Here is a 26698-nt window from a genome sequence, read left to right on the forward strand (position 1 = left end):
CTGCGATCGTGCCGGGAAACCGTGAGCCTTCCACCGGCCTAGACCCGCGACCCCTGCCTTGTGTGCGGCCCTGACCCCTCCGGAGCAACCGAGGCAACTGAACGGTGAGCGGCCTGAACTGCAGGCGAGAGCCGGGGACATACAGGGGGCAGAGGCCGGAGGGAGAGGAGGCGAGAGCGGCGGCATGATGGCCTGAGAGCCCGGGAGAGAGGAGGACGGCACCCGGCGCCTTCAGGTCTGCACCCCGGGATCTAAAGGAGTCTGCACCCCGGGATCTAAAGGAGTCTGCACCCCGGGATCTAAAGGAGTCTGCACCCCGGGATCTAAACTAGCCGGCACCTAATCTAGGAGTCTGAGGGATCCAGCACCATTGCATGCACGCCAGGACCTGAATCCTGCACCCGACACCCGTCTCTGCACCCTGATATCTAAAGGAGCCTGCACCCCGGGATCTGAGCTGAAACGTGATATCCAGCGTGTGCGCCCAGGGCCCGGATCCTGCACCTAATATCTAAGGAGCCTGAACCCAAGTACCTGGAACCTGCACCCGGAATCTGAAACACCCAGCACCAGTCCTTGCACCTCGGTACCTGGAGGATTTGCACCCCAAAATTTGAGTTTTACACCCCAATATTTGCACCCTAAAACTTGCAGTTACGTTTTACCACATCTGCAGGATTTGCACCCTCAAATCTAAGTGCTGCTGCACCTCAACATCTGGAGCTTGTGCACCCCAATATTGTTGGATCATCTTTGTAGCACCCTGATATCTGGACCTCCTGCACCCCAATATCTTTGGTCTTCTTGTTGCACCCTGATATCTGGAGCCCCCCTATTATTTGACAGCTGTCCGGTCCCCTTACCTTTAGGGGTACATGGTGGTATCGCCCGTCTGAAGGAGTCTCTGTCTCTGCTGTCGCCCCCTCCTCTCCGCAGGCTGGATGCCTTACTCCACCGCTGACAATGGGGGATTTCTATGATCCAGAACACCCGACTGAGTGAGTATATACAACCTGCAGGGTCCTTCCACAAACTGCACCCCAACATGTTAAGGGCCTCCTCCATATCCCCCCAGGATCCCTCCTGAGGGGTCACTGAGTGATATGGACAGATGTCATGTGATGTAGATCTGGAGGGGCACTTGTTGTGACAGCTCCCCCTATATGTAGGGAATATACATTAGGGGGGAAGGGCTGACGCCGAGTACAAAGGTTAATCCCCTCCATGCTGATATCTGTAATCTGCTTCCCTCCAGCTGATGAGGAAACTACAAGTCCCAGCATGCCCTGATAGCTTTCTGGAACTTGTTGTCCATCCAACAGTATCTGAGGACTGAACCTTTCTGAACCTTCCTTGTAATAGACTTTGAATCCTAATGTGGAGGGGGTGGGAGCTGTTACATTGTGTCTCATGGGGGCCGCTGTGTCTTCTGTCTCTTTGTAGCTAAGTGCAATGTAACTGAATGTGATCGCGTCCTCCAGCCTTGTAGCGCTCGTTGCGGTAGGTTGTACTGGGCTTCGCTGTTACTGGGAACACACATGATGAGAGTTGTAGTTGGGGCAGTTTCTTCTCTCAGGTTGTCTAGTAACTTACTACTAAGTGGCGCTGCAGTGTAAAGCATGGTAGCCTAAGCTTCTAAGACAATAAAGCTAACGTGGAGTCCAAAAGTATCCCCTAGGGCTGTGATTACAACCTGTTGCAAAACTACAATTCCCAGCATGCTCTGAATACTGGGAGTTATAGTTGTGAAATGACTAAAGAGCCACAGGTTGTGATCATTTCCCTAGGGGATGGTTGGACAACAACCCCATCCCCCCTCCAAATATATAAGGAGTGTCCAAACAGGAATCCTGCAGGTGGCCCCTAAGGATTAGGCCCCATGCACACTGCCGATATGCTCCAGCAAATTTGGCCATCAAACTCCCTTTTTATATATATATATATATATATATATATATATATATATATATATATATAATTTTTGCATTTTTTCCGGAGCATACCGGCAAATAACTGGTCCCGATGGACCCCATTGTATGCAATAGCAGCCATTATTTTTGGTGAGGAAAAACCGGAGAAAAAGGCGGTGCAAGCACTATTTTTTCTCCGGCTCTTCTCGATCCTAAAATAACGGGCTTCACACTGCCGGAGACAGCCAATAGTGTGAACATAACCTTATAGGGGCCAATTTATCGTGTTATTGGTCAACCCCTAAATGTAACCTGTAGTTACTGTGACCTTTAGAGCCCCCCAGCTATCTTCCCCGCCATGGTGTCCCCTTACCTCCCTGCCAGTCCCTGGTGTCTGTGGAATATTTCTCTCTTCATCTGCGGTTCCTATAGATCAGTGGTCTCAAACTGAGGCCCTCCAGATTAGGGATCGACCGATTATCGGTATGGCCGATAATCCCGATTTTGGGCATTATCTGTATCGGCAATTACCTTGCCGATAATGCCCCGGCCGCCCGCACCGCGACCGCCCACCGCACCGCGTCGCACCCCCCACCGCACCGCCCCGGCCCCATTGCCTCCCCCATCCCCGGTTTTATAATGACCTGTTCCCGGGGCCCACGCTTCTTCTTGCTCCTGCTGCGTCCTGCATTACGCTGTGCGCAGTGACATGCGCGACATGACGTCAGTGCGCACAGTGACAGTTCAGGAGTACGCCACCGGAGCCAGATGTAGAGTGGACCCCGGGAACAGGTAATTATAAAACCGGGGATGGGGGAGGCAATGGGGCCGGGGCGGTGCGGCGGGTCAGGGGGGGGGGGGGTGGCGGTCGCGGTGCGGCGGGTCGGTGGCGGTGATAGGTCTCAGGACCCCCGGACAGGCAGGGGGAGAGAAGCGGGTGGCGGCGGCGGTCTATGGCACCGCAAAAGCCACTGCAGTGCATTTATTTAAAGCGCCCGCTTTAAATCAATGATCTGCAGCGGTGTCGCCGGGGGATAAATAGCCGATAACTTATACCGGAATATCAGTATAAGTTATCGGCTATGGGCACTAACCTCCACCGATTATTGGTATCGGCCCTAAAAAACCGATATCGGTCGATCCTTACTCCAGATGTTGCAAGACTTCAACTCCCAGCATGCCCGGACAGCCGTTGGCTGTCCGGGCATGCTGGGAGTTGAAGTTTTGCAACATCTGGAGGGCCACAGTTGGAGACCACTGCTATAGATGGTTATAGAAAGGTTTAGGGGGTCTGACTGGGGAAGGGGGATCTTCAGAGCACAGGAGTGATGCAGTTCTGTGTGAACTTGTCCTTACTGCTGAGCTGTGATCTAAGGGGGGTGCAGAGCTTATTTCTTCCAAAAAACAGCATCAGGTTGTGTGTGGTATTACAACTTGGCTCCATTTACTAAAATGGAACTGAGCTGCAATACCACTCACAACCAGAGGACAAGAGTGGTGCTGTGTTTGTTTTTTTTTTTTGGGGGGGGGGGGGGGAATCAGATCTGCTTTTCTAATCCTGGATAATCCCTTTAAATGCATCCTTTTGTGTTTTAATCCTTCATGGTTTTCGAGGTAGATGCTTGCTGTCATGGAGTGGAAGTATCCCTGCTAAGATTGCGAAGCTGAAAACCTGTCCTGACCTAATACAGCTGAGGGTTTGTTACAGTTCTGTTTAGGGCTGAACATACTAGCGCCAATCTGTCCCCTTTCCTGATAGTTTGTTACAATGTATCAGTCTGGAGTCCTTGCTCTTTAGCTTACAGAAAACTGGACAGACACATCCATTGTAGCAAACTCTCAGATGTGAGAAGAGCTAGGCCTAAAGTACAATGGGTGTTTAGCTATTCACTGACTTAAATGTCATTTATTTTTATGGGAAGTGCTGAGCTGCTCCGCAGGCGTCGGGATCACACGTGAAGCTTTAACTCACCTTGTGGAGACGGCCAGAGAAATAGTCTCTGCTCCCGGACATGTGTGATTCCAGCTAAACTTAGGCTTTTGATTAGGAAGAGTCTTCAAACAATGTTTTTCCATTCACTGACAGCAAGCAGAGATCTTGCGGGGGAGAGAGCAAGCAGAGATCTTGGGGGGGGGGGGGGGGGGGAGAGAGCGAGCAGAGATCTTGGGGGGGGGGGAGAGCGAGCAGAGATCTTGGGGGGGGGGGGGGGAGAGAGCGAGCAGAGATCTTGGGGGGGGGGGGGAGAGAGCGAGCAGAGATCTGGGGGGGGGGGAGAGAGCGAGCAGAGATCTGGGGGGGGGAGAGAGCGAGCAGAGATCTTGGGGGGGGGGAGAGAGAGCGAGCAGAGATCTTGGGGGGGGGAGAGAGAGCGAGCAGAGATCTGGGGGGGGGGGAGAGAGCGAGCAGAGATCTTGGGGGGGGGGGGAGAGAGCGAGCAGAGATCTTGGGGGGGGGGAGAGAGCGAGCAGAGATCTTGGGGGGGGGGAGAGAGCGAGCAGAGATCTTGGGGGGGGGGAGAGAGCGAGCAGAGATCTTGGGGGGGGGGAGAGAGCGAGCAGAGATCTTGGGGGGGAGAGAGCGAGCAGAGATCTTGGGGGGGGGGAGAGAGCGAGCGAGCAGAGATCTTGGGGGGGGGGAGAGCGAGCAGAGATCTTGGGGGGGGGGGAGAGCGAGCAGAGATCTTGGGGGGGGGGGGGGAGAGAGCGAGCAGAGATCTTGGGGGGTGGGAGAGAGCGAGCAGAGATCTTGGGGGGGGGGAGAGAGCGAGCAGAGATCTTGGGGGGGGGGAGAGCGAGCAGAGATCTTGGGGGGGGGGGGAGCGAGCAGAGATCTTGGGGGGGGGAGAGATCGAGCAGAGATCTTGGGGGGGGGGGGAGCAAGCAGAGATCTTGGGGGGGGGAGTGCAAGCAGAGATCTTGGGGGGGGGGGGAGTGCAAGCAGAGATCTTGGGGGGGGGGGAGTGCAAGCAGAGATCTTGGGGGGGAGTGCAAGCAGAGATCTTGGGGGGGGGGGGGAGAGCAAGCAGAGATCTTGGGGGGGGGGAGAGAGCAAGCAGAGATCTTGGGGGGGGGGAGAGAGCAAGCAGAGATCTTGGGGGGGGGGGAGAGAGCAAGCAGAGATCTTGGGGGGGGGGAAGAGAGCAAGCAGAGATCTTGGGGGGGGGGGGGGAGAGAGCAAGCAGAGATCTTGGGGGGGGGGGAGAGAGCAAGCAGAGATCTTGGGGGGGGGGAGTGCAAGCAGAGATCTTTGGGGGGGGTGGGGAGAGAGCGAGCAGAGATCTGGGGGTGGGGAGCAAGCAGAGATCTTGGGGGGGGGGGGGGAGAGAGAGCAAGCAGAGATCTTGGGGGGGAGAGCAAGCAGAGATCTTGGGGGGGGGGGGAGAGAGAGCAAGCAGAGATCTTGGGGGGGAGAGCAAGCAGAGATCTGGGGGGGAGAGCAAGCAGAGATCTTGGGGGGGGGGAGAACAAGCAGAGATCTTGGGGGGGGGGGGGAGAGCAAGCAGAGATCTTGGGGGGGGGGGAGCAAGCAGAGATATTGGGGGGGAGCAAGCAGAGATCTTGGGGGGGGAGAGCAAGCAGAGATCTTGGGGGGGGGGGAGAGCAAGCAGAGATCTTGGGGGGGGGGGGGGAGAGCAAGCAGAGATCTTGGGGGGGGGAGAGCAAGCAGAGATCTTGGGGGGGGGAGCAAGCAGAGATCTTGGGGGGGGGGAGCAAGCAGAGATCTTGGGGGGGGGGGAGCAAGCAGAGATCTTGGGGGGGGAGCAAGCAGAGATCTTGGGGGGGGGGAGAGCAAGCAGAGATCTTGGGGGGGGGGGGAGAGCAAGCAGAGATCTTGGGGGGGGGGGGGAGAGCGAGCAGAGATCTTGCAGAGATCTTGGGGGGGGGGAGAGCAAGCAGAGATCTTGGGGGGGGGGAGAGCGAGCAGAGATCTTGCGGGGGGAGAGCGAGCAGAGATCTTGCTGGGGGGAGAGCGAGCATAGATCTTGCGGGGGGGGGAGAGCGAGCATAGATCTTGCGGGGGGGGGAGAGCGAGCAGAGATCTTGCGGGGGGGAGAGCGAGCAGAGATCTTGCGGGGGGAGAGCGAGCAGAGATCTTGCGGGGGGGGGGAGAGCGAGCAGAGATCTTGCGGGGGGGGGGAGAGCGAGCAGAGATCTTGCGGGGGGGGGAGAGCGAGCAGAGATCTTGCGGGGGGAGAGCGAGCAGAGATCTTGTGGGGGGGGAGAGCGAGCAGAGATCTTGCGGGGGGGGGAGAGCGAGCAGAGATCTTGCGGGGGGGGAGAGCGAGCAGAGATCTTGCGGGGGGGGAGAGCGAGCAGAGATCTTGCGGGGGGGGGGAGAGCGAGCAGAGATCTTGCGGGGGGGGGGAGAGCGAGCAGAGATCTTGCGGGGGGGGGAGAGCGAGCAGAGATCTTGCGGGGGGGGAGAGCGAGCAGAGATCTTGCGGGGGGGGGGAGCGAGCAGAGATCTTGCGGGGGGGGAGATAGCAGAGATCTTGCGGGGGGGGAGAGCGAGCAGAGATCTTGCGGGGGGGGGGGCGCGAGCAGAGATCTTGCGGGGGGGGGGGAGAGCGAGCAGAGATCTCTGCGGGGGGAAAGCGAGCAGAGATCTTGGGGGGGGGGGGGGGAGAGCGAGCAGAGATCTTGCAGGGGGGGGGGAGCGCGAGCAGAGATCTTGGGGGCGGGAGGGAATTTAAACAGCGCTCGGGCTCAGATCATGGTCACCTGTTTGATGTGTGTGAATAGTCTTATAAATCCGATCGCTCCCGCGGCGTCTCTGTCCCGTATTCTGCACATTCGGTGACTTCAGAATTTCGCAAACCTATCAGATACTGCGCTACTTCTCGGATTCTCCATACTGCTCCACAGAGGCCCCTGGAGTCTTGGTTTGGGAGACCCCTTGTAATGATATATTAGGCAGTAGGGGTGATATATGGATCAGAGTATAACCCACCCAGTGGACTTATGAAGTGTTGGGGTGAATTCACATTGACGTCTTTTGCACATGATCATTGATTCTTCGTCTGTTCTTGCGATCTGAACCGGATGATTTGCGCCTCCTCTAGATTTTTCTAATTCCAGGCGGACGTTGCTGTTTGGCGTTGGATGAGGCCTCAGGAGCCTGCAGAGTGCAGTAAGGGGGCCCCGGGGCCCTGTCTGTCTGCTGTGGCTGTTACTTGTCATCATGTGAATACATCTTTGTCACTGTATGAAAAGTGCCACAAAATTCTCCAACAGACGTCCATTCCACCCCGTGTAGAATCCCTGCTTGCTGTCAGTGAATGGCCTTTTTGTCTGGACTCAGATACTAAAATCTGAGACGTGATATTTCTCACAGCTGAGGGTTTGTTATAAGTCACAGTTTTCATTCGGGTAACATCCGTGTCTCTATTAACCTGCAGAGCTTCAGATACTTATGTAACCAAACCCCCCCCCCCCCCCCTCCTATCACTAAATCGTTCCCAAGCGCCCTCACTGCCTGACCAATGTGCGGAGGAGTTTGAGTGGTCGCTCTGTCCAGTCTGTGGGACTGCTGTAGATGGCGGAGGTCAGACATAGAATCGCACAGCAGACCACCGCACCATTAATCAGGACCCCCATTGTAGAGGTTAGTGGGGTCCCCAGTGATAGCGGATGAGTGGTGAACACATCAGCTCCACAAGTCTCTGCTGTGCTGACATTTGTTACAGTGTGCCAGTGCAGGTAAAATGTTCGGCTAGGGTCACATTTTCTCCATCATTGGAGCAAAGGAACAAAAAAAGGCAAATCTGCTGCCCCCCTGGACACAAACAACAGCGCGGCGTCCGACATATCAGCAGACAATAGTGCTGCGCCTGTGGTTAGTATCATGGTTGGTACCAGCACATATAAGAACTCAACCTTAGGTAAGTGCACCTCAGCATCATACAATTGTATCACTTCTCAGCTGAGGGCAGGACGAACTATGTACAATGTATCAGTCTGGGGTCCAGGATGTTTAGCTCACAGAGCATTGTCTAGACTGGATACAATTGTATCACTTCTCAGCTGAGAGCAGGACTAGCTATGTACAATGTATCAGTCTGGAGTCCAGGATGTTTAGCTCACAGAGCATTGTCTAGACTGGATACAATTGTATCACTTCTCAGCTGAGGGCAGGACGAACTATGTACAATGTATCAGTCTGGGGTCCAGGATGTTTAGCTCACAGAGCATTGTCTAGACTGGATACAATTGTATCACTTCTCAGCTGAGGACAGGACGAACTATGTACAATGTATCAGTCTGGAGTCCAGGATGTTTAGCTCACAGAGCATTGTCTAGACTGGATACAATTGTATCACTTCTCAGCTGAGAGCAGGACTAGCTATGTACAATGTATCAGTCTGGAGTCCAGGATGTTTAGCTCACAGAGCATTGTCTAGACTGGATACAATTGTATCACTTCTCAGCTGAGAGCAGGACGAGCTATGTACAATGTATCAGTCTGGAGTCCAGGATGTTTAGCTCACAGAGCATTGTCTAGACTGGATACAATTGTATCACTTCTCAGCTGAGAGCAGGACAAGCTATGTACAATGTATCAGTCTGGAGTCCAGGAGGTTTAGCTCACAGAGCATTGTCTAGACTGGATATAATTGTATCACTTCTCAGCTGAGAGCAGGACTAGCTATGTACAATGTATCAGTCTGGGGTCCAGGAGGTTTAGCTCACAGAGCATTGTCTAGACTGGATACAATTGTATCACTTCTCAGCTGAGAGCAGGACTAGCTATGTACAATGTATCAGTCTGGAGTCCAGGATGTTTAGCTCACAGAGCATTGTCTAGACTGAATTCAAGTTATAATTTGTGAAGGTAAATAAAGTTGTCATTCACTGACAACAAACAGATTCTGATAATACAAAACCCAAAGTTCTGTATTTTTCGGACTATGGTTTATTCTTATTAGTAAGAAAAAAAATCTTGCTGAGAAGCCTCCACGTCTTATAGTCTATGGACAGGGGGGCCAGATAGCGCCAGAGTTCTGTGACTTTGACATTCTGGGACTTGTAGTGTCACACTTGCTCTTGGCAGATCAGGGCTTTAGTAACTTTGAACTCCATTCATATGGTTGTAGAAGTATTCATACCCCTAATCTCTGCTGCTGGGTTAGTGCGGGTGAGGTGCAGGGTGTGAGTGACCCCAGTGTAACCCTCACCCTCTTATCCTGACGGGATCTCAGATCAACTAAACACCGCGCCACTTATCACCGCGCCGCTCCTCATAACCTCAGATGATCCGATCTCCGCTGATCAGATCACTCCAGGCTCCTGTCTTCCCCTGCCATAAAACCTGATATCCTTCCATGCACAAGCACTGTACCAACATGGCCTGCAGTCCTATGTAACACCAGTAGTAACTCTCTGAATACAGATAATGTAGTAGATGTGACCTGCAGTCCTATGTAACACCACAGATAACAGTGATAACTATCTGAATACAGATAATGTATAGATGTGACCTGCAGTCCTATGTAACACCACAGATAACAGTGATAACTCTCTGAGTACAGATAATGTATAGATGTGACCTGCAGTCCTATGTAACACCACAGATAACAGTGATAACTCTCTGAGTACAGATAATGTATAGATGTGACCTGCAGTCCTATGTAACACCACAGATAACACAGTGATAACTCTCTGAGTACAGATAATGTATAGATGTGACCTGCAGTCCTATGTAACACCACAGATAACACAGTGATAACTCGTACAGATAATGTACCCCCTCCTACCTCCTGTACACTTCTCTGATCCTTACAAGTCCCCATTCTTGGGACTGTTGGGCCCTTGGTCATGAAAAGCTCATATGTTCTATAACATTCTATGTATATGTTGCCCATTTATTTTTTGGGGTGTTTGGGGTGAGGACCTGCAGACCATCTAATGCAGTGTTTCCCAACCAGGGTGCCTCTAATGGATGCCTGATCACTTTACTGTAATGCTGTATATAGACCACTGGTCGTCTTCTAACTGTGGACCTCCTGATGTTGCAAAACTACAACTCCCAGCATGCCTGGACAACCAACAGGAGTTGTAGTTTTGAAACATTGCGATATTCAGCGGTCAATGATTTAAAGGGGTACTCCGGTGGAAAACAGTATTTTTTTTAAATCAACTGGTACCAGGAAGTTAAACAGATTTGTAAATGACCTCTATTTAAAAATCTCAATCCTTCCAGTACTTATCAGCTGTTGTATGCTCCACAGGAAGTTGTGTAGTTCTCCCTAGTCTGACCCCAGTGCTCTCTGCTGCCACCTCTGTCCATGTCAGGAACTGTCCAGAGTAGGAGAGGTTTGCTATGGGGATTTGCTCCTGCCTTGAACAGAGGTGTCAGCAGAGAGCACTGTGGTCAGACTGGAAAGAACTACACAATCTCCTGTGGAGCATACAGCAGCTAATAAGTACTGGAAGGGTAAAGATTTTTTAATAGAAGTAAATTACAAATCTGTTTGTTTATGATACCAGTTGATTTAAAAAAAAAAAAAAAATAAGAAATTGTTTTCCACCAGAGTATCCGGTCAGTGGTCTTCATACTCTGGACCTCCAGATGTTGCAAAACTACAAGTCCTAGCATGCCCGGACAGCCAACGGCTGTCCGGGCATGCTAGGAGTTGTAGTTTTGCAACAGCTGGAGACCTCTGCTCCTTAGGGTCTGCACCATGTAACCAGAGGCCACAGCTGGAGGCACCCTGGTTAGTACACACTGATCTAATGTACATAGGGGGCTCCAGCTGTTTCTATAGCAGGGATGTAAGGATCTGGCATTTTGGCTTTGTTTGCTTTATCCTGTGTATCAACCGGTGGAGTCTGGCAGCAGCTTATTCCCTTTTCTCAATTGAAATGATATGCAAGCTCAGATGAGCCGAGTGTGCACATGTATGGGGGGGGGGGTGATCGATCAGGCGGAAATGCCGGACAGATCCTATAATCCTTCCTGTTCATCCGTTATGTCCTGTTACAGCGGCGGAGTGTAATGTTTTTATTTTTTGGTTGTAATTTGTATATGTCGCCCGTATCCTTAACGTCTGTGTATTTGTCTTTCAGGACGGAAAAAGATGATGAGACAGAACAGGAGGAATCGCAGAGGCCTCCTGACCCACAGTAAATGCCCTTGTTTGTGACTATATATGTGACGTATCGTGAGTCCCTGCCCCCCCCCCCCCCCCCCTCTCACCCCCCGGCCACATAGACGGCCCTGCGGCCCCTGATAAGAGCTGCGGCTTCTCTATCCGTGTGAGCGCCCGGGGGCTTCCCTGCACCCGCTGCTGCCAATGTATTATCTGCTGTGACCATAGAGGGCGGTATAACCCATAAACCAACACCTATAGTAACTCCTCAACTTATACATATACAATACAGTCACTGTGTATACAAAGCATCTCAAAAGTCTTCACACCCCTTCACCTGTCACATTGTATGTTTCTTTGTTTCTCCGTCATTCTGCCCCAAATCCACCAGAATGACAAAGTGATCACAGAACGTTACAAATCTTTACTAATTTATAAAAAAAAAAAAAGAAAAACTAAAATTCTGCATGGACATATAAGTATTCATACCCCTTACTGTGACACAGGATATTTTGCTCTGGCTCTTCCCATTTCTCCTGATCATCTGAGATGTTTCTGCACCTTGGTTGGAGTCACCTGTGATAAATTCATCTGATTGGACAAGACACAGCCCTGTCTATATAAGGTCTCACAGCTGACAATGTATATCAGAGCAAACACCATGAGGAGGAAAGAACTGTCTGTAGAGCTCAGACACAGCCCTGTCTATATAAGATCTCACAGCTGACAATGTATATCAGAGCAAACACCAAGCCATGAGAGGGAAATAACTGTCTGTAGAGCTCAGACACAGCCCTGTCTATATAAGGTCTCACAGCTGACAATGTATATCAGAGCAAACACCAAGCCATGAGGGGGAAAGAACTGCCTGTAGAGCTCAGACACAGCCCTGTCTATATAAGGTCTCACAGCTGGCGATGTATATCAGAGCAAACACCAAGCCATGAGGAGGAAAGAACTGCCTGTAGAGCTCAGACACAGCCCTGTCTATATAAGGTCTGACAGCTGACAATGTATATCAGAGCAAACACCAAGCCATGAGGGGGAAAGAACTGCCTGTAGAGCTCAGACACAGCCCTGTCTATAGAGTCAAGGCTATAAATGTTGGCACCCCTGAAATTTTTCAAGAAAATGAAGTATTTCTCACAGAAAAGGATTGCAGTAGAGCTGAGCGGTATGACCAAAAATGTGTATCGCTGTTTTTTTTGTAAATTTTGGCGGTTCCACAGTATTTAACGGTATTTACCCCCTTTATCCTCATGTGATGGGTGCAGCATTGTGTATCTGTGTGTGTGCCACACTAAGCATGGACAACAGAAAGGAGAAGAGAACTGTCTGAGGACTTAAGAACCACAATTGTGAAAAAATATCAACAATCTCAAGATTACAAGTCCATCTCCAGAGATCTAGATTTGTCTTTGTCCACAGTGCGCAACATTATCAAGAGGTTTACAACCCATGGCGCTGTAGATAATCTCCCTGGACGTGGACGGAAGAGAAAAGTTGATGAAAGGAGTCAACGCAGGATAGTCCGGATGGTGGATAAGCAGCCCCAAACAAGTTCCAAAGATATTTAAGCTGTCCTGCAGGCTCAAAGAGCATCAGTGTCAGCGCGAACTATCCGTCGACATTTAAATTAAATGAAACACTATGGAGGAGACCCAGGAGGACCCCACTATGGAGGAGACCCAGGAGGACCCCACTATGGAGGAGACCCAGGAGGACCCCACTGCTGACACAGACATAAAAAACAAGACTACGAAAATGAACTTGAGTAACCAAAATGCTCCAGGGAAAATGTCTTGTGGACAGATGAGACCAAGTTAGAGCTTTTAGGGTTTATTTTTGCCTTTTTTGCACCTTTTTGTTTACACATTTCTGCTGATTTTGAGTGGCAATCCACTGATTTTGGCAATACACATGATATGGAAGGGATTTATGAACTGAAGTCTCTAACCTACACCAGCTCAGACTTAGCTTAGCTTTTTGGTGTATGTGAAGAGAGAATTTTCAGAAAATGTGACTTGCACAAAATGTATCAAATGCTCTGTGACAATTTAATAAATTTTGTCCTTCTAAACATTACCAGCACACAAAAAAAGGTGTAGAAAAATGCTTCACTTACACCTACAATGATAAATGCCGGCCTCAGTACCTACAGTGACATATGGGGGAGGTCAGTGATGTTTTGGGTGTTTTGCTGCCTCCTGCACTGGGGGCCTTGAATGTGTACAAGACATCATGAAATCTGAGGATTACCAATGGATTTTGGGTCGCACTGTACAGCCCAGTGTCAGAAAGCTGGGTTTGTGTCCGAGATCTTGGGTCTTCCAGCAGGACAATGACCCCAAACATACGTCAAAAAGCCCCAGAAATGGATGGCAACAAAGCGCTGGAGAGTTCTGAAGTGTCAGCAATGAGTCCAGATCTAAATCCCATTGATCACCTGTGGAGAGATCTTATAATTACTGTTGGGAAAAGGCGCCGTCCAATAAGAGACCGGGAGCAGTTTGTAAAGGAAGAGTGGTCCAACATTCCGGCTGAGAGGTGTAAGAAGCTTATTGATGGTTATAGGAAGAGTGGTCCAACATTCCGGCTGAGAGGTGTAAGAAGCTTATTGATGGTTATAGGAAGACACTGATTTCACTTATTTTTTCCAAAGAGTGTGCAACCAAATATTAAGTCAAGGGTGCCAATAATTTTGTCCAGCCTATTTTTGGAGTTTGGTGACATTATGTCCAATTTGCTTTTTCTTCCTCCTTTTTTGGTTTAGTTCCAATACACACAAAGGGAATAAACATGTGTATAGCAAAACCTGTGTTACTGCAATCCTTTCCTGTGAGAAATACTTAATTTTATAGAAAAATATCAGGGGCGCCAACATTTACGGCCAGGACTATATAAGGTCCCACAGCAGACAATGTATATCAGAGCAAACGCCAAGCCATGAGAGGGAAATAACAGCCTGTAGAGCTCAGAGACAGGATTGTGTGGAGGCCCAGATCTGGGGAAGGGAACAAAACATTTCTGCTGCAGTGAAAGTTTCCAAGAGCTCAGTGGCCTCCATAATTCTTATATGGAAGAAGAAGAAACAAACTGGACTCTTCCTTGAGCTGCCGCCCTCCAAACTGAGGAATCCGGGGAGAAGGGTTTTGGTAAGAAATATAGCTGCAACTAATTATTTTCATAATTTATTAGTTGGCCTATTATTTCTTTCATTAATTAGATTTTAAAAAGTTATCTGGCAGGAGGGTTTTATTTTTTATTTATATTTATCTACTCACCTCCAGCACTCTGTGTCTTCAGTGTCCTGCTCCGGCTGCAATCTTCTTCCTCATTTGCGGTGTGTCGTACTGCGGCTCATCCAATCACTAGCCGAGCCGGACATCACTCGTGCCCAGTGATTGGCTGAGCAGCAGAATGACACTCGGGTCCCAGGCATTACATTGCAGCTGAGGAAGAGGATCACATCCGGTAACCAGAGCAGGACCCCAGAGGAATAGCAGGAGCCCTGGGGGGGGGGGGGGGGGGGTAGGCTGCTGGCTTGGTGCTTGGAGTGGGTTACACGTGCTGCAGACTGAGGCCATTCCCCCTAACACTTGACTAAACCATAATGGAAATTGTTGTCAAGGATTTCCATGATCTATTTTAATCAATAATAATATTGATTCATTGTTGCAGTCCTAGTAAGAGAGGTGAACAAGAACCCAATGGTCACTGAGCTCCAAAGATCCTGTGGGCTGATGGGGGGAAACTTCCAGAAGGTCCAGAACCATCACTGCAGCCTCCACAATCTGGGCTTTATGGCACAAAGAAGCTTCTCCTCAGGAATAACATGGAAGATGCCGGAAGATGACTGGGAAGGAGCAGACTGTGTGACAATGGGGGGCATTTATCATTGTAGGTGTAAGTGAAGCATTTATCATTGTAGGTGTAAGTGAAGCATTTATCATTGTAGGTGTAAGTGAAGCATTTTTCTTCACCTTTTTTGTGCACTTTAATGTGTAGGAGCACAACATTTATTAAGTGGTCACAGAGCATTTGATACATTTTGTGCAGGTCACATTTTCAAAAATGTTACTCTTCACATACACCATAAAGCTAAGTGTGGGCTGGTGTAGTTTAAAGACTTTTCAGTGGCAATGCACCTTTTTTGCGCCTCTTCACAAAAAGGCGCAGTTCACCAAACCCTTCCATATCATGTCTATTGCCCACATCAGTGGATTGCAACTCAAAATCAGCAGAAATGTGTAAACAAAAAGGCTCAAAAAAGGTGAAAACACCCTGCTGGCGCATATTTTATTTGCAAAAAAAAAGTCTAAAGACAATGATAAATGTCGGCCAATGGCCCTAAGCACACAGCCAGAACAACGCAGAAGGCTTAGGGAGAACTGTGAATGTTCTGGAGGGGCCCAGCCAGAGCCCAAACCCAATGGAACATCTCTGGAGAGACCTGAAAATGGCTTCCACCGACAACCTGATAGAGCTGTGAGGATCTGCAGCGAAGAATGGAGGAAAATCCCCAAAACTTAGGTTTGTTACTCTTGTGGCCTCATCCCCAAGAAGACTGGAGGCTGAAATCACTGCCAAAGGGGCTTTACCGAAGTCCAGAGTAAAGGGTATGAATACTTTTGCCACTGGAGGATTATAGTTATACCTTTTCCATAAATTGTGATCACTTTGTCATAATGGGGGGGTCGCGGGCAGAATAATGGGGAACACAAGGGGCAACAGAACAGAATGTGACAGAAGAGAAAGGGTCTGAAGACTTTCTGAATGTACAGTACATTGACCTTTCTTATCCTGTTCTGATCCAGAGTTATATCCTGTATTATACTCCAGAGCTGTACTCACTATTCTGCTGGTGAGGTCACTGTGTACATACATTACATTACTTATCCTGTACTGATCCTGAGTTATATCCTGTATTATACTCCAGAGCTGTACTCACTATTCTGCTGGTGAGGTCACTGTGTACATACATTACTTATCCTGTACTGATCCTGAGTTATATCCTGTATTATACTCCAGAGCTGTACTCACTATTCTGCTGGTGAGGTCACTGTGTACATACATTACATTACTTATCCTGTACTGATCCTGAGTTATATCCTGTATTATACTCCAGAGCTGTACTCACTATTCTGCTGGTGAGGTCACTGTGTACATACATTACATTACTTATCCTGTACTGATCCTGAGTTATATCCTGTATTATACTCCAGAGCTGTACTCACTATTCTGCTGGTGGGGTCACTGTGTACATACATTACATTACTTATCCTGTACTGATCCTGAGTTATATCCTGTATTATACTCCAGAGCTGTACTCACTATTCTGCTGGTGGGGTCACTGTGTATATACATTACATTACTTATCCTGTACTGATCCTGAGTTATATCCTGTATTATACTCCAGAGCTGTACTCACTATTCTGCTGGTGAGATCACTGTGTACATTACATTACTTATCCTGTACTGATCCTGAGTTATATCCTGCATTATACTCCAGAGCTGTACTCACTATTCTGCTGGTGAGGTCACTGTGTACATACATTACATTACTTATCCTGTACTGATCCTGAGTTATATCCTGTATTATACACCAGAGCTGTACTCACTATTCTGCTGGTGAGGTCACTGTGTACATACATTACATTACTTATCCTGTACTGATCCTGAGTTATATCGTGTATTATACTCCAGAGCTGTACTCACTATTCTGCTGGTGAGGTCACTGTGTACATACATTACATTACTTATCCTGTACTGATCCTGAGTTATATCCTGTATTGTACTCCAGAGCTGTACTCACTATTCTGCTGGTGAGATCACTGTGTACATACATTACATTACTTATCCTGCACTGATCCTGAGTTATATCCTGTATTATACTCCAGAGCTGTACTCACTATTCTGCTGGTGAGATCACTGTGTACATACATTACATTACTGATCCTGAGTTATATCCTGTATTATTCTCCAGAGCTGCACTCACTATTCTGCTGGTGGGGTCATTCTTTACATACTATACTGTCGATCTTCACACCTATAGATTTCGTCAGTTCTCGTTGATGTTCTGTATGTACAATGTTTGGATCTAGGAGAGGAGTCTGTCAGGGATTCTGGCAGCGACTTTGCTTTTCCTGGTGGACACTCAGTTTAGTTGAGTGTGCACGTGTATTACGGGGGTCAGGCCGGAGAGCTGTGTATTGAAAGCTTTTTCAGTTACTCACTATATGCACTCCACTATTGCGGGGGCGGTCAGTCTATGCGGGGGGGGGGGTCTATCCACATGTTACACTGCAGATCCCCTCCTTACTGTAGTGATCAGATTAGGGGAATCTTCGGGATCAGTGATACATTACATCAGATCACTGGTCTTTCCTTTTGCCCTGGATTTAATGATGCTCTTGTATAGGAGTCATGTGACAGGCACTGGAATTTTTTTAGGGTTGCAGTCACTTGCCCTGGTGTGTGTGTTTTGTATTAAATTTATTTTGGGGGGTGGATTTTTTCTGATTTCCCTCATTTTCAGTCCTTCCGCCCATTTTGCGGTTTCTCCTCCCGCGCTGCACATCTGCCGTCCACATGTGGTTGATCTGATATCCTTCTCTCTGTATCATACAGCACATCCCATAATCCAACCTGCGACCTCTGACCCTCTCTGAACTTTACCCCTCCCAAAAATCCATCCCTCCATAGGAGTGATCTCAATGTATCAAGTTGTAACCAATGCTCTCACAGAGCGTCGTCTAGACTGGTTACAATTAAAGGGGTACTGCGGTGGAAAACTTTTTTTTTTTTTTTTTTTTTTTTTTTTTTTAAATCAACTGGTGCCAAAAAGTTAAACAGATTTGTAAATGACTTCTATTAAAAAAAATCTTTACCCTTCCAGTACTTTTTAGCAGCTGTATGCTACAGAGGAAATTATTTTCTTTTTGAATTTTTTTTTTGTCTTGTCCACAGTGCTCTCTGCTGACACCTCTGTCCGTGTCAGGAACTGTCCAGAGTAGCATAGGTTTGCTATGAGGATTTTCTCCTGCTCTGGACAGTCAGCAGAGAGCACTGTGGACAAGGCAAAAAAGAAATTCAAAAAGCAAAGAATTTCCTCTGTAGCATACAGCTGCTAATAAGTACTGGAAGGATTAAGATTTTTAATAGAAGTCATTTACAAATCTGTTTAACTTTCTGGCACCAGTTGATTTAAAAAAAAAAAAATTTCCACCGGAGTACCCCTTTTAACTCCCTCAGCCCACTCCCTTTCTATAACACGGGGCCATGCCGTGGCCCCACGTCATAGCGGGTCGAGCCCGGCCTCTAACAACCTGCGGGACCTGTGGCTAACAGCGCGTGGCACTGATCGCGGTGCCGCGCGCTATTAACCCTTAAGACGCGGCGTTCAAAGTTGAACGCCGCGTCTAAAGTGAAAGTAAAGTGCTGCCGGTTAGCTCAGGACAGCCGGAGGGTCCCTACCTGCCTCCATGCTGTCCGATCGCCGAATGACTGCTCAGTGCCTGAGAATCATCGGCAGAATCATCGATCAATGGTTTCCTATGAGAAACAAATGATCAGTGTAAAAGATCAGTCGGGGACATGTATCAAAGATTTTACCCCTGTTTTGTGTGTATTTTTTTGTGCAAAATTTTGCGCAAGCCCTTTTTTTGCGCATTTTTTTGCGCACGTTTTGGTAGAGCATGTCCTCCAGATGTGGCTGAATCGGGGCACCTTGGAGCTGCATATATAGTACACATGGATTTATTACCTGCGTTCTTTTCCTTTGCACCAAAAATTTTGACGCAAGTGCGTCTTTTCCCCATAAATATAAGCAACTTTAACTGCACGTAGCAAAATCCTTTCTATTTCTGAAGGAAAGTTCTAACTAAGGAACCACCAGAATGTTTTTACTTTCCTATCTCAATTCCTCCTTTGGTTGCTTTATATTTTTACTCCTTGGTTATTCCAAAGCACTTTTAAAATAATTTGCATGTAGAATATTTGTTTCCAGTTCAGTTATTCATTAGATCACTTGGATATTGTTATTGTTATTTTATGATCCAACAATTTAATACATTTACATAGGAAATGTTTGATATCTTATCATTGAACAAGATCCGTCACATTAAAATAGCTTTGTAATCCACTTAACACTGTAGATCATTCTCCTTTTATTTTTACAATTTACTGCTTTCCGTTATACTTTTCCCCAGCGCGCGGTATCACTGATAGCAGCCATCTTACCATGTGACCACGGGGGGTTTCATCCACCCCCCCCCCCCCAGCCAGTCAAATCTGACTAGCTGATAGCAGCGTTTCGCTATGAGAATACTTAGCAGCGCGGTGTGTGAGTCCGGATCACGGGGATCGGGACACACACCGCTCTGCTAAGTGTCCCTTACCCGTCCCCCGGCGTCACTTACCCCGCCATGCGGTGTCCTGAGCAGTCCCGGTGCGAGCGACGTCCTCCAGGCGGTCCCGGGGGTGGTGCGTCCCGGCGGTGAGTTTGCAGCAGCAGGGCGGCATCTTCATTGGCAGCAGTGAGATCGCCGTAAAGCGATCTCACTGCTGCCTCTGGGAGTTTCAGTACTGCAACTCCCATCATGCCCAGACAGCCTTTGGCTTTCTGGGCATGCTGGGAGTTGTAGTTTTGCAACATCTGGAGGGCCACAGTTTGGAGACCACTGTATAATGGTCTCCAATCTGTGCTCTTCCAGATGTTCCAAAATTACAAATCTCAGCATGCCCACTCTGTCCAGGCATGCTGGGAGTTGTAGTTCTGTAACATCTGGAAGACCACAGATTGGAGACCATTATACAGTGGTCTACAAACTGTGGACCTCCAGCTGTTGCAAAACTACAACTCCCAGCATGCCCAGACTGCCCAAGCATGCTGGGAGTTGTAGTTCGTCAACATATGACCCTTCAGATATTGCCGAAATACAACTTCCAGCATGTCTGGCCATGCTGGGAATTATAGTTTTGCAACAGCTGGAGGCACACTAGTTGGGAAACATTGTTCGTTTCCTAACTCTTTTTCCCAACCTGTGTGCCTATTGTTTCCAAAATGGAGCCTCCAGCTGTTGCAAAACAACTCCCAGTATTGCCGGACAGCCATTGACTGTCCAGGCATGTTGGGAGTTTTGCAACAGCTGGAGGCACCCTGTTTGGGAAACACTGGCATAGTATACCCCTATGTCCACCCCTATGCAAAACCCTAATTTAGGCCTCAAATGCGCATGGCGCTCTCACTTTGGAGCCCTGTCGTATTTCAAGGCAACAGTTTAGGGTCACATATGGGGTATCGCCGTACTCGGGAGAAATTGCCTTACAGATTTTGGGGGCTTTTTCTCCTTTTACCCATTATGAAAAGGAACAGTTGGAGTCTACACCAGTATGTTAGTGTATAAAAATAAAATTATTTACACTGACATGCAGGTGTTGCCACATACTTTACATTTTCACCAGAGGTAAATGGGGAAAAAAGATCCCCATTTTTTGGGACACAATTTAGCCAGAGTACGGAGATACCACATATGTGGGCGCAAAGTGCTCTGCGGGCGCACAACAAGGCCCATCAGGTACAGTGCACCATGTACATTTGAGGTGATTTGCACAGGGGGGGTCACAGATGGTAAATGAAGAATAAGGACATTGGTAGAATTGATGTTATAATTGGGAGATGTGATATTATTGTGAGATTAAAACTCTACATAATGAAGAAAAAAAATTCTAAAACTAATAACGAGGACACAATTACTGTTTAGGTGCAGAAACGCTGCAGACAAAGCTCCTACTAAATAGAGCTGCGGTGTAAGTTTATGCTCTGAGGAGAATTCTAAATTTAAATGCAATTCAAGAAAGTAGCTGCACAAGAATGATAAATGTAACGTAGCTGCGCCAAATTTACACAACAGGCAGAGGGGTAAAAAACTTCTATTATACACTGGAAATGATACATGTCCCCCAGTGTGTGCAGTGTTAATGCCCCCTATGGGATAACAATGATCAGTATAAGAGATCAGTGTGTGCAGTGTTATAGGTCCCCTATGGGATAACAATGATCAGTATAAGAGATCAGTGTGTGCAGTGTTATAGGTCCCTATGGGATAACAATGATCAGTATAAGAGATCAGTGTGTGCAGTGTTATAGGTCCCTATGGGATAACAATGATCAGTATAAGAGATCAGTGTGTGCAGTGTTATAGGTCCCTATGGGATAACAATGATCAGTATAAGAGATCAGTGTGTGCAGTGTTATAGGTCCCTATGGGATAACAATGATCAGTATAAGAGATCAGTGTGTGCAGTGTTATAGGTCCCTATGGGAGCTATAACACTGCAAAAAAAGTGGGGGAAAAAAGTGAATAAAGATCATTTAACCCCTTCCCTAATAAGTTTGAATCACCCCCTTTTCCCAATAAAAAAAAAAAAAAAACTGTGTAAAAATAAACCTATGTGATATCGCCGTGTGCGGAACTATAAAAAATATATCGTTAATTAAACCGCACGGTCAATGGCGTATGTGGAAAAAAATTCCACAGTCCAAAATAGCGTATTTTTGGTCACTTTTTAGATCATGAAAAAATGAATAAAAAGCGATCAGCAAGTCCAATCAATACAAAAATGGTAACAATGAAAACTTCAGATCACGGCACAAAAAATGAGCCCTCATACCGCCCCATACACGGAAAAATAAAAAAGTTATAGGGGTCAGAAGATGACAATTTTAAACGTATTAATTTTCCTGCATGTAGTTAGGATTTTTTCCAGAAGTCCGACAAAATCACCTATATAAGTAGGGGATCATTATAATCGTATGGACCTACAGAATAAAGAGAAATTTACTGCGTAGAAACGGAAGCCCCCAAAAGTTACAAAATGGCATTTTTTTCTTAAATTTTGTCGCACAATTATTTTTTTTTCCCATTTCGCCGTGGATTTTTGGGTAAAATGACTAATGTCATTACAAAGTGGAATTGGTGGTGCAAAAAATAAGCCATAATATGGATTTTTAGGAGCAAAATTGAAAGGGTTATGATTTTTAAAAGGTAAGGAGGAAAAAAACGAAAGTCCAAGGGGTTAATACATTTTCCCGCTGTGATAAATTTATAAGAAAATCCAGATGTTGCAAAACTACAACTTCCAGCATGCCCGGGCAGCTGCTGGCTTTCAGGACGTGCTGGGAGTTGTATTTTTGAGATAGTTTGAGGGCCAGTGATTAGCGGTACAACTTATAGAGCAGTGGTCTCCAAACTTTGGACCTTGAGATTTTGCAAAACTACAATTCCCAACATGGCTGTTCTTGCATGCTGGGAGTTGTAGTTTTGCAACGTTAGGATGTCCTGTGGTCAGTGGTATAACCTATAGGACTGTGGTCTCCAAACTGTGGACCTCCAGATTAGGGATCGACCGATATCGTTTTTTTTAGGGCCGATACCGCTACTCTGTGGAGGTTAGGGCCGATAGCCGAAAACTTATACCGATATTCCGGTATAAGTTATCGGCTATTTATCCCCCCTCGACACCGCTGCAGATCACTGATTTAAAGCGGTGCCATAGGCCGCCACCGCCACCCGCTTCTCTCCCCCTACCTGTCAGGGTGGTCCGGGCCATCCTTCCTGTAGTGTCCGGCGGCATTCCGGGTGGAGGGTGAACCGATCCGGGATGCCCTTCTTCTCTGGGGGTCATCTTCTCCACTCTGGGCAGGCTCCGGCCTAGTACGCTGCATAGACGCCGCTGCGCAGTGACGCCCGTGCGCAGCGACGCACCTGACGTCACTGCGTCTATGCAGCGTACTAGGCCAGAGCCTGCCCGGAGTGGAAAAGATGACCCCCAGAGAAGGACAGCCCGGACCGGTTCACCCTCCACCCAGAATGCCGCCGGACACTACAGGAAGGAAGGAAGGATGGATGGCCCGGACCACCCCCATACGGGTAAGTTTAATTTTCTTTTTATTGATTCAGAGGGTGGGGGAGGGGCCCGACCGGTATAGCGGTATGGGCAAAAATCCATACCGGTATACCGCTCAGCACTACGGTGGGGGGTGCGACGTGGTGCGGTGGGTCGGGGGGGGGGGGGGGCCTTTGCGGTGCAGCGGTCAGGGGGGGGGGGGGGGGCTTTCGCGGTGCGGGGCATTATAGGCTTATCGTCAAGGTAATTGCCGATACCGATAATGCCCAAAATCGTGATTATGGGCTGATAATATCGGCCATACCGATAATCGGTCGATCCCTACTCCAGATGATGCAAAACTACAACTCCCAGCATGCCCGGACAGCCAACGGCTGTCCGGGCATGCTGGGAGTTGTAGTTTTGCAACAGCTGGAGGCCTCTGCTCCATAAAGAGTGTGCACATTCACATTGTATTCTCCGATTAGAAATAATTAACATTAGCTTTTCCATTGACTTCTATGTATTTTACTCTGCACTGTTCACACTGCGTAAATTCCGCCACGGAATTCCGTTCCGCTAGAAGAAAGAACATGTTCACGCGTACAGAAGCCCATTGAAGTCAATGGTAAAAAAAAACAATCCGATTGATATCATTTCTGCACGGAATTTGCCTTAAATGCGTGCAGAAATTCCTTACAAAAAAAATAAATAAATATAAAGGGAAATTCCAATTGGTGGTTGTAGTCCAGCAAAAAAAAAAAGTTTACTCCTATATTCCGCACGGAAAATCCATGAGGAATTCCATGTTAATTCCCCACACAAAAAAAAAAACATAAATTCTGCGGCAGAATTTTTACGCGAGGGATCCTCTGTGGACGCAACCTAATGCCCCCAATCTAAGGTTTATCATTTCCACTTGGCAAAACTTGTGTTTTCTGCCAAAAAATATTCTTCTTCTCCCACATTTTGGGTTGGTGCCGAGAAACACCTGCCGCCCCCGGGGTCATCTATAAACCCCCTCGTTGCCATGACGCCACGGAGCAGCATAATACCAGCTCTGTGATTTTAGGAAGTTGCTGATGTCACCTTCAGGGGGTGAGGGGGGGGGGGCAGGAGCCATCTGTCTGGCCAGGAGAGGGTTAAATCCTGAGGGGCAGGTTGGAATCGGATTCTAAACTCCTGGGAAATGACCACGAAAGCCGCAGAGGACGGACTCCATTTAGGGGACAACAACAGATGCTGCCACCTCCTCTGAGTGCAAAAAGCAGCAACGACAAATTTTCATTTGCATAAAATTTTGCGCAATATTTCTGGCTCTAATTTTTATGTCTTGTTTTATAAAAATTTGTTGGATTTGTAAATAGTAAAAAAAATTTAAAAAAATCAACAAAAGTGAGACTCTCCCATTAACTTCCCACCTTCTGCGCCCCCTAGAGGAGTGGAGGATACTTGTGCAAGTTTTATTTTTTTTTTGCCCAAATGATAATGTCAACGCATCCATTTGCGCACATTAAAGGGGTACTCCGGTGGAAAAAATGTTTTCATAAATCAACTGGGGCCAGAAAGTTAAACAGATTTGTAAATTACTTCTATTTAAAAATCTTAATCCTTCCAGTACTTATCAGCTGCTGTATGCTCCAGGGTAAGTTATTTTTTCTTTTTGAATTTCCTTTGTGTCTGACCACAGTGCTCTCTGCTGACACCTCTGTCCATGTCAGAGACTGTCCAGAGTAGGAGCAAATCCCCATTAAAAAAACTCCTCTGGACAGTTCCTAAATTGGACAGAGGTGTCAGCAGAGAGCACTGTGGTCAGATAGAAAGGAAATTCAAAAAGAAAATAACTTCCTGTGCATCATACAGCAGCTGATAAGTACTGGAAGAATTAAGATTTTTTAATAGAAGTCATTTACAAATCTGTTAAATCAACTGGGGCCAGAAAGTTAAACAAAAAAAAAACCTTCAAAGGGCAAAAAGTGACGAATCAAGTGCAGAATGCAAAATCAATTGTAAATAGTGTAAATGTTTTTCTGGAATGTCTAGATCAGTGTTTTCCAAACAGGACAAAATTACAACTCCCAATGGCTGTCCAGGCATATTGGGAGTCAATTTTTTGCAACAGCTGGAGTCACACTGCTCTGTACTTTAGCGCATCACTCTGCACATGACCTTCATACGTACATGTAATATGGCGGTACACGTCCATTTATTGTGCTGCAAGTGTTAAAGGGCACTCCAGAGGAAAAATGTGTTTTAAACCAATTGGATAAATATGGGGAATGTTAGAATTGCTGCTGCGGAGGCCTGAACCCGTCTGACAGGTAAAACCGGAGACCAGTCCTAAGACTACAGTAATATGGAGGGACGTGTAGATACTCTAGAGCAATGGTCTCCGCATACTGCAAAATGACAACTCCCAGCATGCATGTTTTGGCCTTCACTGTAGTCCCTGCTCTCTCCTCGGTCATATGTAAGGGTCTGGTGGGTGGGGGGGGGGTGATGTTGTTTGTGTTAATGGTAGAATCCGTGCCGGTGCCCGTCCATACTGGGCATTTGTGACTCGTCCGGTATGGCCAATGATCAGCTGAAAACATGACGTATGTGAGGGTTTTGTCTGACATCTGATTCCCGGGGGGGTTTGGAATGTATGGAAGATGTTAGATGGGGATTACAGGGTCTGTGCCTAATAATAAAAAGGTCTTTTGAGGTCTTTTAGGGTGTAACACATTAGGTAGGGAAAGGAGGACTGAACATGTTGTGTTATATCACACAGAAGGTGACACCCGCCAGAGCGGTCCCCAGTGAATCGGGAGGAGGCCGTAGGAGCCGTGCACATAATTTTTCTGTTGTCCTCTCCAGCTGCAGTTCATGTTCCCTGGGGCTGTTAGGACGAGGTATCACATGGCGCCTTTTAATATATCTGTCTGCTAAGTGCCAGAGGTGTCCCTAAGCCCCCTGAAAAGCTTAGGACTGCTCACCCTCACACTTATACCGGTCCGTGCCTGATTGACAGCAAGCTGGAAGCCGAGCCCTGTTTCAAAGTCTCGCACCTGTTCACAATACGCATGAACAGTGCAGGAATGAGATTTGGAAAACTGTCTGACTGTCAATCAAACAGGGGTGGGGGGTGAAGAGGTGCTCCAGTCCTCAACACCTCAGGTGCTCGGGAATGCCTCTTTTGTTATGGAAGCTTAGCCACATATATTAAAAAATGCCATGTGTCCCCTTGGCCTAACTGTAGTTTGGCGTATGAATTGTAGCTGACAGATTTTATTTAAAGCTATTATTACAGGGTTAGATCTTTTTAGGTAAAGCAATTTGGGCCCTACCAGTGTCATAGTTATTATTCTCTTTTTTGGGTACTGCAATGGGGTCTCCACCAGTCCTGCTGTCAGATTCACTTCTTTAGGTACCGTGATGGGGTCCTGACCAGTGCTGCTGACCTCTGTTGTGGTGATCGGGATTACTTTAGTTTCGGGGTGTCCATTTTAGTCGATAATAATGATGTTCTGTTATTTATTTCTTCCGCATCACAATGTACCACAGTATTTATTTTACTATAGATACAGATTAGCTTATGGCCGCCAGAGCGGCCCCAGAAACCGGCATCCCTGATAACGCTGAAAATTGTTTCTCATTTATTTTTTCCCATTCTAATGGTGTTTCCTTTTCTTTCTTCCATGTCTCTTTCTTCGAATGACAACAGAGAAGAAGAGAATGAGGTGAGAGCCGCCGTCCGCCATCACTCCGCACATTGTTGTATCTGCCGTTCAGTCTCCTCATAGGATATGTTCACACATTTTATGCTTT

The 26698-nt window shown here is 47.5% G+C and overlaps 1 protein-coding gene across 1 annotated transcript in view; it reads left to right on the top strand.

Moving 5' to 3' along the window:
• Positions 1-865: 865 nt before the first annotated feature.
• Positions 866-26698, top strand: part of SETD2 (SET domain containing 2, histone lysine methyltransferase) — a gene marked incomplete at its 3' end in the record, with an annotated part of 64035 nt that continues 38202 nt past the window's right edge. The window contains 3 exon segments of the mRNA XM_056518730.1: positions 866-998; positions 10977-11033; positions 26595-26610. Coding sequence (XP_056374705.1) covers positions 964-998; positions 10977-11033; positions 26595-26610 — 108 coding nt within the window.

The sequence above is a fragment of the Hyla sarda genome, chromosome 5 (genome assembly GCF_029499605.1).
Source record: "Hyla sarda isolate aHylSar1 chromosome 5, aHylSar1.hap1, whole genome shotgun sequence".
NCBI classification, from domain to species: Eukaryota; Metazoa; Chordata; class Amphibia; order Anura; family Hylidae; genus Hyla; species Hyla sarda.